A 12816-nucleotide genomic window follows, 5' to 3' on the forward strand; every position below is an offset into this window, starting at 1 on the left:
CTTACACATCTACATGTTAGGATTGCTTTAGATAAATGTCCCCAAGGAACACATCTAATTTTCAGGATTAATCAAAACATTTCCATTTAACTACATATACGGCAATTCCCAAAAGACTGTGATTGTGATGCTTTTTCTTTTTAATTGCAAGGTCATTTAGACATTATTTCAGCAATAAGGCTTTTCTGATTCGAAAGTTATTGCTTTAAGTGCTCATTACTGTTATGATTAACATTCTGGATTAGAATCCATTTGCAGAGACAGAGGTTCATTGTGTTTCTACTGTTTCCTTCTCCATTAACCAAACTTTTGTCCAAGTCATAACTTCTGCACCAAAAATACTAAGGGTTCTCAAATAGAAAAAAACAAAACCCAGCAGTAGTGGGATTCAGCCAGTTCACACTGGTTTGGGTGAACTGGTTGTTTAATTAACACACTCACTCACTCACTCACACACACACACACACACACACACCGCTATCAAAGTGGATCCTGGGCACTGCGCTGCGATGGAGAAACGGGCAACTGAGCAGCCGGCATGAGGGAAGAGAAGGCTGCTTTCCTTCTTTCTTCTCTTTTTCCTCTTCCTTCCCTCATGCCAGCCATTCTATTGCCTGCTTCTCCATTGCAGCCCAGCACCCGGGATCCACTTTGATAGCAGAGGGGAGGTTTACCTTAACAACCGGTTCGCCCAGGATTATGTTGGCCATCGCAGGAGGCTCATCCCACATATGTGGTGGAGATGGAGGAAGTGTATGGGCCATGCCTCCTATGGCAGCCAACCTGACCCTGGGCGAACCGGTTGTTAAATTAATTGAATCCCACCACTGCCCAACAGGCCCTGCAAATCTATTTATTTATTTTATTTTATGTATTTATTTTTGTCAATTGCTTACAAGGTAATAGGTATAAGTAAAAACATAGTTCTGAATACATGGATACATATAAGAAAAAAAACAAAAAAAAGAAAAAGAAACAATAGGACAGGGACGGTAGGCACGTTGGTGCGCTTATGCATGCCCCCTACAGACCTCTTAGGAAAGGGGTGATGTCAATAGTAGACAGTCTAAGGTTAAAGTTTTTGGGGTTTGGGGAAGAAACCACAGAGTCAGGTAGAGTATTCCAGACACTGACCACTCTGTTGCTGAAGTCATATTTCCTGCAATCAAGTTGGTGCGATTAACCTTGAGTTTGAATCTATTGTTTGCTCTTGTATTGTTATGGTTGAAGCTGAAGTATTCATTGACAGGTAGGACGTTGCAATGTATGATTTTATATACTATACTTAGATTGTACCGAAGGCGGCGTAGTTCTAGGTTTTCTAGGTCTAGAATTTCGAGTCTGGTGGCATAAGGTATTCTGCAACGAGTAGAGGAATGGAGAACTCTTCTTGTGAAATATTTCTGGACTTTCTCAACTGTGCTAATATCAGATACGTAATGTGGGTTCCAGACTGATGAGCTGTATTCGAGTATTGGTCTAGCAAATGTTTTGTATGCTCTAGTTATTAGTGTAATATTACCAGAGAAAAAGCTACGTAAGATTAGGTTAACAACTCTTAATGCCTTTTTGGCTATGTAGTTACAGTGGGCTCTAGCACTTAGGTCATTAGAGATGAGTACTCCAAGATCCTTGACAGAGTTTGGATCGTCAACAAGGTCTTGACTATTCAGCCTGTATTTTATTTTCTGATTTTTTTTGCCAATATATAGGACAGTGCATTTATTAGTTGAGATTTGAAGTTGCCATTTGTTTGACCATTCTACTACATAGTCAAGATCTTTTTGAAGGGTAGCAGTATTGTCTGTGGTGTATAATAGCTTTACATCATCAGCGAAGAGAATGCAGCTGCTCTTGATTTGATCACAGAGGTCATTTATGTAGAGTATGAACAGAGTTGGTCCTAGAACACTGCCTTCGGGGACACCACTGTTGACAGGTACAGAATTTGATAGGACGCTCCCAATTTTGACCATTTGTTGTCTATTTGACAGGAATGCTTCTATCCAGTTATCCAGATATCCAGAGATACCATAAGATTTTAGTTTTAGGAGTAGTTTGTCATGTACCACTGAATCAAAGGCTTTACAGAAGTCTATGTAGATTGTGTCTATTGCTTTGCCCTGATCGAGTTGTGTAGTCCATATGTTTTTGCAGTGTAAGAGTTGCAGATTACATGATAGTTTTTTCCTGAAACCAAATTGTTTATTAGAGAGTAGGTTGTTTGTTTCTAAGTGGAGGATGATGGATTAGTTAATAATTGATTCCATGACTTTACAGGTGACGCAGCATAAAGAGATTGGTCTGTAATTTTCAACTAGGCTGGGGTCTCCCTTTTTGAAGATGGGGATGACTGTGGCTTGTGACCATAGTTTTGGCAAGGAGCTGGTCCTGAAAGATTTTTCAAAGATTATGCTTAGAGGTTTGGCTATGGCAGTGGATAGCTTTTTTAAGAAGTAGGCACATATTCCATCTGGTCCAATAGATAAAGATGGTTTTAGATTGCATAGTGCTTTTTCAACATTGTCTACTGTAAAATTGATATGTATTAGATCATTGTAGTTGTCTGTGGTTCGACTAGGAAATACTGGGCATGTTCCATTGCTGTTTACAAATACTGAGCCAAAGAATGTGTTAAAGAGGTTGGCTTTAATAGTGTCGTCGTTGCAGTCTTTACCATTAGGTCCTTTCAGGGGTGGGATGGACCTTGAGTCTTTTAGTTTGTTGTTTACAAAACTGTAGAAAGTGTGGGTGGAATTGGTGCGTAGAATGTTTTCTTTTGTTTAATGTGATAATTGGTGCATTCACTTTTTATCTAGTGGCATAAATTTTTGTATCGGCTTTTGAAGTTGGCAACGTGGCCAGATTTGTTTTTCCACCAAAGTGATTTCTTTTTGGATTGAAGCTTCCTTATTGTTATGGGTAATTTGTTTTTGTTTTTCTGGTTTTGGGAGTTGTTAATGGTACATATAGTTTGATGACTCTTTTGACTTCAAGTAAAAATATGTTGTAATGGTCTTCTACATTATTGCATCCAGAGAATAGAAATTGCCAATCAAGGGATGAGAGATCATTGTTTATAAGATCATAGTTGCCTTTTTTTGAAGTTATAATTGGGGATTCCGTCGTTGTGATGATTTTTGCAATGAAGAAGGGGTCTCCTGTGAGAACTGCTGCTTGTGAGACTGCACATGGGTTCAGCAGTGAGAAGAAGCTGGAAAACAGGGGAGCCAGGCTCCCATAGATATATAATTGGTCTCAACATCATATACTACTAATCATCTTTCTTTCCAGTGCTGAAACAGCATTGGGCGTACATAAGAAGGAAATGCTATCTCCTGAGCAAAAACACCTGGGTAGGGAAGGAAACCTTCGGAAATGGCCTAATAGCAGCTGAATATATTGTCACAGAAGGGTGATTGGGTTTTTATTGCAGGTCCCATGTAGAGGCAAGACAGAATTATATCTTCTTCTGTGAAGCAAGTAACTCAGTGAATAATATAAAATAGAATATAGGTAGTCTTTGACTTTTGACGATAATCAAGCCCAGAATTTCTGTTGCTAAGTGAGATAGGATAGTTGTTAAGTTACTTTTGCCCTACTTTATGACTGTTTTTGCCACAGTTGTTAAGTGAATCTGGCTTCCCCATTGACTTTGCTCGCCAGAGAGTCTCAAAATGTGATCATATGACCTCAGGACATTGTAACCGTCATAAATATAAACCAGTTGCCAAGTGTCTGAATTTTCTTGTTGAGGATGCTGCAATGGTTGTAAGGGTGAAAAATGGTCATAAGTCGGTTTTTTAGTGCCGTTGTAACTTTGAATAGTCACTAAATGAACCTGTAAATTGAAGACTCCCCAAAAAAGTCTGCAGGAAAATTTCCCACCCCGTTTTCCTACCGATCGATCATTATTTGGGATTGTAGGATACCATCTCCAGCTCCATTCTCAGGAGGAGAGAGAGAGAGACTTTTGGCTTCATGCAAGGAAAGCAGCAGAAGTCTTTCTTTCTCTCCCCCTAATTCCGCCAGAAATGAGTCTTTGCCGGCACAGCGTCTTATGAGGATTACCTGTATAGTCAGGCTTAAGCATTTCTAGATTTTTAATGGAGGATATTTTAATAGCCAATTAATGAATACCTACTGAATGCAAAAGGCTTAGGTGTACCAAAATCATACCAACTCTCTCTCTCTCTCTTGTGCATGTGTACAAACCATTAAGTAGATTGGTGATACACACACACACACACACACACAAATTGCTGAAATAGCACTTTGTATAATCTAATAATATTTAAGCAAATTATGAAACTATCTGAAAAATATTATATGGGAAAAAAATCTAAAAATCCATAAGCATCTCTCCTCTTCCTTATTTTTTAGGCTGTTGACAAATGGTCATTTGATGTATTTTCCTTAAATGAAGCAAGTGGAGGCCACAGTCTGAAATTTATGATGCATGAATTGTTTACTAGATATGATTTATTGAGCCGTTTCAAGGTGAGAAGCTTTCTCTACAAATACATATTTAAAAAACAAAGTGTACCTGGTCTTTCTTGGTAAGTGGACATTCCCCACCTGTCTTCCCCTTCCCTCTCATATGCCTCTCTGGCAGATTTGAAGACACATAGCAATCAGTAAGAGAAAAGGAAGTCCATAAGCAGTGATGTGCATTTGCAATACATTCTCAAATAAGAAAAGAAGTTAGTAATAGCACTTAGACTTATATACCACTTTATAGAGCTTTACAGCCCTCTTTAAGCAGTTTACAGAGTCAGCATATTGCCTCAACAATCTGGCTCCTCATTTAACCCACCTCGGAAGGATGGAAGGCTGAGTCAACCTTGAGCCTGGTGGGATTCAATCTGCCAAATTGCAGGCAGCCAGCAGTCAGCAGAAGTAGCCTGCAGTACTACACTCTAACCACTGCGCCACTGAGGCTCTTGGTTAATATGCATTCCATATGATTGCTTGCAATAGGTGGAATAATTTCTAAAATGATCAAATAGCGCAAAAAGAATGGTGAACCTGCTCCATCTATGCTATGCTTCTGGGCTGTCTTGCTAAGATGAACTTGGGGAGTGTAGTCTTGCCTATGTATCATGCAAGTTCATCTGTCATGAGAACGAAGGAGCAGAATAGACACAAGTCAGCATCCAACATCTTCATGTGTGAGAAAGCTTATGAATGAATCAGCTCTAACATTGTCACGAAACAGAACCTGACAAAGAGCAGCCTCTCTGAGTCCCCTTCCAGGTGCTAAGGTCCAATGATGGGTCAGTGCCTTGAATAAGAAGCTATGTTGGAAGCAAAGGATAGGAGGCAGCATTTTAAAAGGCCAAAGGCCAGGACTGTAGAAATGATTGGGGAGGGCTCTCCTCAGTAGTTAATTCAAGTGAAGTTCTGTAGGCTTTATCTTAGATAGCAACACTTACTGTCTCCTCCTGTTCTTGTCAGGAAGATTATTTTTGTTGTTTTTGAAAGCCCAGCTGGAACTCTTTGGCACTCTATAATGATTGCATAAAATCATGACTGGTTTATTTCTAGCTTGTTCCATTCCAAAAGCTTGGGAAAAAAGATATGGTTCTCTGCCTGTTTGGTGTGGTTTGGGTTTAAGCAATGGTATTGCTGTGTTTATTTGTTTATGATACAAGGGAAACATGATTTTTTTAGTATAATTTGGCCATTGGAGGAAGAAGAAAGGGACTGCCTTTGCATCCAGGTGACTCAACCAGTCACCCTAATTCTTGTTTCCTTTGTCAGGAGACAAAGATAGAGATAATGTGAGAAAAAGATAGTGAGGTGACTCACTTCAGTTTAGCATAATGGCCTGAAAGTGATAGAACTTGGCCATTGGGAACTGGAAATGTTTGCATTCCTGTTTCATCAGGGCAAGTGCAAAGTTGTCTTCAGACTATTCATGTACTTATTTTTTTTCTGGTGACATTTGGAGGCTGGACTGGCAAAATTGATTATGCATGAAACCTTTGTACCTGCATATTTTGCAGACATGTTGATCTTGGATATTCCTCCTTCTTTATTTTGCTTTTTGTTTTTTGACTGTTTCAGATTCCTGTTCCAAGTCTTATTTCATTTGGAGAAGCTTTGGAAATTGGCTACAGCAAGTATAAAAATCCGTACCACAACTTGATCCATGCAGCTGATGTTACCCACACTGTACATTGCATCATGCTTCTGACTGGGATCATGGTAAGGGCAAAAGCTACAGTGTTAAGGTTCCTTTCTGAGAATATTGCTAAGAATGTGAAAAAAAAACACCTATACAAGAGTAAGCTATAATGCTCCCTTGAAGAAACTCAGGATTGTGCAAAACCTTAAATCTTAATTGGCAAGGGTGAACTATTTGTATTACAGATGATGGGTTTTGTTTTTCTTGATTAGCACTGGCTCACTGAACTGGAAATATTAGCCATGATTTTTGCAGCTGCAGTTCATGACTATGAACACACTGGGACTACAAACAATTTCCACATTCAGACCAGGTAAGCACGATGCTTATTAATTGCAACAAAACTCTAATCTGGGAGCAGTCTGCCAAAGGTTGGATTTGTAGAAGATTTACAGGTGAAGCATACTTACATTAGTAATGCCAACAGCACACTGCACAAGCCTCTCTTACAACAGTTGCTGAGTTTTCAGAAGACAAAAAGAGTACTGAGTGAGAGCAAGAAGCAAAAAGAGACAAAGTAAATGGAGGGAATTAGCTACTGAGACAAAATAAATTGAGAGGATTGGTTATTAAGTACTTCAGATCTGCACGGTTCACAAAAAGAACAATTCTGGGTTTCTGAATGGAATTGTCTGCCTCACTTAAGCGTGGCTTCCCATATTGGGTGGCTTATTTTTTTTTCCACGTAGTTACATTCTACCTTTCCTCCCAGGGACCCATGCAGCAATCCTTGAAATAGGCTAACTAGGCAAAGAGAATGTGACTACATGTAGTCCTCAATTTACGAACACAACTGAGCCCCAACTTTCTGTCATTAAGGGAGTAACCCGGTTGTGCAGTGATATTGAGTTGGCCACACCCAGCCAGTCACATGACCACCAAGCCATGCCCACCACCTAAGCCACGCCTACAGAACCGGTTGTTAAAAAAATTGAATCCCACCCCTGCTTCCCATGTTTCTAAATCCTGATCCTCAGGGCTGAAGAGCCAGGACCTCTGAAAACTGCACCATTCTTGACAAAATTAAGGGATAATATTTTAATATCTTCTGGCTACTTAATGTTTTGCAACTTTTTTCTTTTGCAAGAAAAAAAAAACAGGGAAAAAAGGGTCAGGCACAGGACACTCTGAAGAGAACTATACCTGAATGAAACAGCAAGAACCAGCAGCTCTCTCTCCCACTCTCCCCCTCCCTCTCCTTCTCTCCCCTCTCCCTCTCTCCCCCCTCGCTCCCTCCCCCCCTCTCTCCCTCCCCTTCTCCCTGTCTCTTGCCCCTCCATCCTTCCCCCTCACCTTCTCTCTTACCCTTCCATCCCTCCCCCCTCTTTCCCTCCCTCCCTGCCTCCCTTCCCTCCCCTTTCCCCCTCCCTCCCCCCTCCCTCCTTCCTTCTCCCTCTTATATCTAAAATATATAAAACTAAATAAGAATCAGAAAAACAGAAAGGGACAGAGAGAAGGAGCAGATATGACAGAATCATTCATTTGCCAAGAAATAATGTATACAGAAGAATTCTATTACTCCTTTGAAGAAATAATAATAAAATCACTTTCATTATATCATCTCTGTTTATTGTATGTTTGGACCATACCTCTATGTCTACAAAGTGTCTAATTTTTAACACTTCCGCTGCCTGTGATATTATGGACCTCTGCAAAACAGATTCAATCTAATGTTCTTATCAGGGGAGATGGTCCTATTCAACCTATGTATTTGAATGAAAATGGAAGAAAGAAATAATACCATTTTGCCACCTACTGTAATAGCTTCGTTATAATATAGAAGCCCTACAGGAGCCAGAGTCTGTAGTCTCACCTCCAACGGGCAAAGTTTTCATTTGGTTTCATTGCAACCAGCCATATTTCCACTTAACTAAGAGAACAGATGGATAATACTGTAGACAGGTTGTGAACTTCTGGCTTATTAGTTCCCTCTCTGCATTTAGGTCAGACGTTGCTATTCTGTACAATGATCGCTCTGTTCTTGAAAACCACCATGTTAGTGCTGCTTATAAGATTATGCAAGAAGAGGAAATGAATATTCTGGTGAATCTAACAAAAGATGAATGGAGGTAAGATTGATATCCTGATTAAGAACATCATTCATTCATCATTCATAACAATCAGAAATCTAGTACTTATTGACTGACTACTATGACTTTATCAAAGCATGATATTATATCTTCTAAGGTTGATGATCTGTATCATGTGGACATTTTTAAACGTCCTACCACTGCTGTTTTTCAATAAACGAGTTACTCAGATGAGGCGAAAGGCAATCAAAACATGTTCAGTATTGTCTGGGATATAGTATTTGTTTGGTGAACTACTGTGACAAAAAGAAATCAGGATTCTGGTAGCACCTTTTCCAACTAATAAATTTCATTATTGTTGTTGTTTTTAAATATATATTTATTAAAATAAATTAATAAAAATAGTTAATCAAAAAAGTTGCTACTAGGTTCCTGATTTTGACAGCAGCTTTTAGGACTAATAAATTCTTACATTTTCTCTTACAAGTCCTACCGCCTGAATTCTAGTCTTAACTAAGGTCCTTACTTACTTACTTACTTAGTCTTAACTAAGTCCAGCTAGTGTCCTTGGGCTAGTTACACACACTCTCTCTCAGCCCTAGAAAGAAGAAGGCAAGGGCGAACTACTTCCAAAATCTTGCCAAAAACTTCAAGGCCTTCTCCAAGTAGTTGCCAGAAGTCAACACTGACTAAAATGGGCCTAAAGAAAACTTACTTTTAAGGCATAAGCCTTCATATGCTTATGCTCACTTCATCAGATACATAACGTGACTTGACTTAGGTGGAATTATGAGACATAGAGAGAGGAAGAGAAAGAGCAAGAGGAAAACAAGGTAGTGAAGGTTTAGCTAGAACATTCATTCATTCATTCAAATTTATTACAGCTGCCCAACTCCCATGGACTCTGGGTAGTGTGCAAAATTTAAAATGTGATCCAAACATCATCTTTCTTGAAATGGCCATTAATCTGCTTCTTAGGAGCGCATAAAGTGACATAACCCTAATAATTACCTCGATGTTATTTTTCCCTGCTGGCATTTGGTATCATCCGCTGCTTCAACAGGGGCAGGATTATGGATTTTCAGATGGACTTAACTGAATCTGGCTAACTAGCCATCTGTCAAACACTGGTTGATATTTGTTGTTGTTATTAATCATGAAGTTGTGTCCAATCCATCGCAACCCCATGGACAATGTTCCTCCAGGCCTTCTAACTTTTCTTTATTATATAATGCTCCTTCGAAATCTCTCTCATATTTATAATTGAATGTAAAAATAATTCATGGGTGGTGACTGTACTGCAGCTACTTAAGTTTGCATTACATTTATCAATCTTTCTAGATTGTCATGAATGAAGGCAAATAGACATGTCCCAGGATAATGTTGCAGGATCCAATCTGGGTTGGTCTCCACGACCGAGGTTTAGTTTTTTGAGCTTCCGGATTCATGCTTAAAAAAACTTTTCTCTCACTTTTTCTAGATTGTATTGGATAAGTTGTAACTAAATGAACATATACCACCCTCTTTATATCAATAGTTATTTTTTTTGCTTGAATGTTTAAAATAAAACTGAAAAAATACACAATGTTTCAATTAATGCTAATGTGACTTTATTGTTCATTTCCCCCAAAACATGCAAAATGATGAAGCACAACACATTCATTATTTTATGTTAACTGTTATCTGCTAGGTTTACTTCAGATGCAAAGGGAAAATTTCCATCCAGATTTACCCCAGAATAACAGACAAATCCATTGCATCCAAAGATGTCTGGATGAACCATTTAAAATAACATTAATTTTACTTTATTTGCATCAATTTAAATTATTTACATGATGAGATTATGCCTTACATCTTTTATAATGCATTTTATGTAAATAATGCAAATGAAATCATTTACATATAATTCATGTAAATCTGTCATTGCATAAATGATATAAATAATTATACAGTACATACACATATAAATAAGGGAAGGAAGTTTGCATTTAAAAATGCTCAGAACGTCCTTCTCCCAAATAGCCAATTAAATCAAGGTTTTACTCTGTACCTTTCTTTGAATCAATGATATCTAAAGTATAGGAAATAGTTTTGGCTGAAAATTTAAAACAGTAGATGAGAAAGTAAGACACTTTAAATGTGGATGCTTATTCACATTTAATCCCCATGGTTTAGTTATGTCAACAAAACCATTCCTAGTAGATTATCCATGTCTGCACAAATATCTTTTCCATCTCTTTTATTCTGCCAGATTAAAAAAAAATACTCCCAGAGGTTTATATCATGAAATCTAAACAGAATTAAAATAGAGTTTAAAATGGTAATAGAAATAATAAATATAGATGTTTAAAATTGGATATGTATCCTTAAGATAACAAATGGACTTATAAGTGCATTTTTTTCTTTTTCTGTAGCGTCTTCTGTTTATTATGATGATAAGTTTGTCATTGCAATGTAGTTTAATGTGAGTTTTAAAACATGGGGGAAAGAACATTTATTTGATTTTCTTATGAAAAAATGCATTTTCCTGTAAATAATTCATTTTAAACGCACTTTTCAGCCCAGCTGCACATAATCTGGAGAGTTGCACAGTCTGAAAAATGATGACATTTGATCCCATGTATTTACACGACAACCATGAATTAGTTCAGTTCATTGAAAAAGGCAGAGCCAGTGAAATTCTCCCACATCCCCAATGAATGTCATGGCATGTTCAACTGCAGCCTCCTGTTACAGCGAACTGCAATTCTTCGGGGTATAAACAGATCATCTGGAGAGAGAAAAATTGCATTTAGTGTAGAAGAGGATAGTGATTGTAAATGGAATGTTTGGATTAAGAGAAATTACTTTGTAGCCATATTCCAAAGAATTTCATTACATCCTATCCTCCGCTGCATTACTCCTCTCTCACACGCACTGTTGCACATGCCAAAACTTCAACCACAAGTTACTCTAGCTGCGCACAGTCGTTTAGGAATAGCAATCCATTTAATTCACTAACTTTTTAAAACATTGATTCAGAAATCCATCAGTTTTCCAGCAGAGAACTTCCTTAAAGACTCCCTGCTTAATGGTGCTTACATGTCACCATGAATAAAAAGTAGATTTTATGCTGATCTTATTCAAGAGGGGATTTTAAAAACAGAAAATCACAGGAGTAAAGGGTACAGCTGAGAATTTTAGATTAGGAGAGAGATTCTGGCTGCTCTGACTCAAAAGAGCATATCTATGACATGATTATTTTTTGCAAGGGGTGCTAGAATATGTTGAAATGCTGTCTTATCTTCCTCTCTCTAATACACACCACCACTACCATTAGCAACAACAATTACAAACAAGTGGGAGAGGACAACCCTTTGGGTTTTTTCCTAGAGATTTGTGGCTGGAAGTAAACTTTCTGCTGATAACCATTGCCAGATCTCATTTACCAATGCTTAGAATAACTTCACTTTGGAATAACTTTAAATGTCACTTTAAATGTACACTAATTGACTTACATTAAAATGAAATTTCACTGCACACAGCTTTCAAAGGATCACTATCTCCAATATACACTACATAAACATGACAAAAAAATTATGCATATACCATCATATATTATATGACACAGAGAAATAACACAGTCTAGTTCGGATGTATGCATGTACATGGTGAGTAAAACAAATCTAGCAAGTTTGCCAGATGGATGGCATCGGGGAAAAAGCTGTTACAGAAACTTGTAGTCCTGCTTTGAAACCTGCTCCAAATGCTATTTGGTTACATTGCACTTCCTTTCCTCTTAAAATGTATAGGAAAAAAAAAATGACCTTGGGAAAATATTCCTGAACATACATGGTCCTAGAATATTCTAAAATCAAACCACTTCATATTACTTACTGACCAGCTCAGGCAAGATATGTAATAAGCTAGCATAAATGCAAGATAGCATAAGCTAGTATAAAATAACCCAAAATTTATTATCATAAAGCAAATTTATCCTGGACATTTAATTGAAAAGAAGTTGCCCGTTACTAATCAATGACAGATGCTACAGTACATGCTTCTCTGTTTCCATAGAAAATATTTCTTTTCCCAAATATGTTTGACAAATCAAGGTGTTTGGGGAAGATTGTCACACACAGAGTAAACACATTTCTATCACAAGTTTGGTTGCTGTACTCTTTCATCCACTACATCTGCCTCCTCAGAGAGATCTTCTCCAACAGGGAGCCCTTTATGGTAGGGCAGTGATCCTCAAGCTTTTCGACTTGGTGGACCAGCGGAGGAGGGAGAGGGGATTGTTCCCTGCAAGGGCCAGGTACACATACTCATAAACACAGCTCCATTTGCACAAATGGTGGACATGTGTTCCCACCACTTGCACAAGCTTCACACACCTGCCCACCCGCCCACCTGCCTCTCACACAGCCGTGGCCTGGTGGGGGGGTTGGGGACCCCTGCAGTAGGGTATATTTTGGAAGAGGACCACATCCTCTAATTACATATTTTAATGTAGATCCAGATATTTTATGTCTAGAGTTGTTGTTTTCTATAGGGTGGTGGTGATGTTATTGTGTTACTGGAACAAACCTAAAATTTGAGGTCCATTTTCCTTCA

The 12816-nt window shown here is 38.3% G+C and overlaps 1 protein-coding gene across 3 annotated transcripts in view; it reads left to right on the forward strand.

Annotated features, from left to right (window-relative positions):
• The window catches only part of PDE1A (phosphodiesterase 1A), a 172899-nt gene that overhangs the window by 134232 nt on the left and 25851 nt on the right, over positions 1 to 12816 (forward strand). For all 3 annotated transcript variants that reach the window (XM_087949623.1, XM_087949622.1, XM_087949624.1), the window contains 4 exons: positions 4384 to 4500; positions 6070 to 6210; positions 6403 to 6503; positions 8134 to 8259. In XM_087949623.1, the coding sequence (XP_087805749.1) occupies positions 4384 to 4500; positions 6070 to 6210; positions 6403 to 6503; positions 8134 to 8259 (485 nt within the window). The remainder of the gene's footprint in view (positions 1 to 4383; positions 4501 to 6069; positions 6211 to 6402; positions 6504 to 8133; positions 8260 to 12816) is intronic.

Source organism: Notechis scutatus, chromosome 1 (genome assembly GCF_049901735.1).
Source record: "Notechis scutatus isolate UNSWTSFEM ecotype Mainland chromosome 1, rNotScu1.2, whole genome shotgun sequence".
NCBI classification, from domain to species: Eukaryota; Metazoa; Chordata; class Lepidosauria; order Squamata; family Elapidae; genus Notechis; species Notechis scutatus.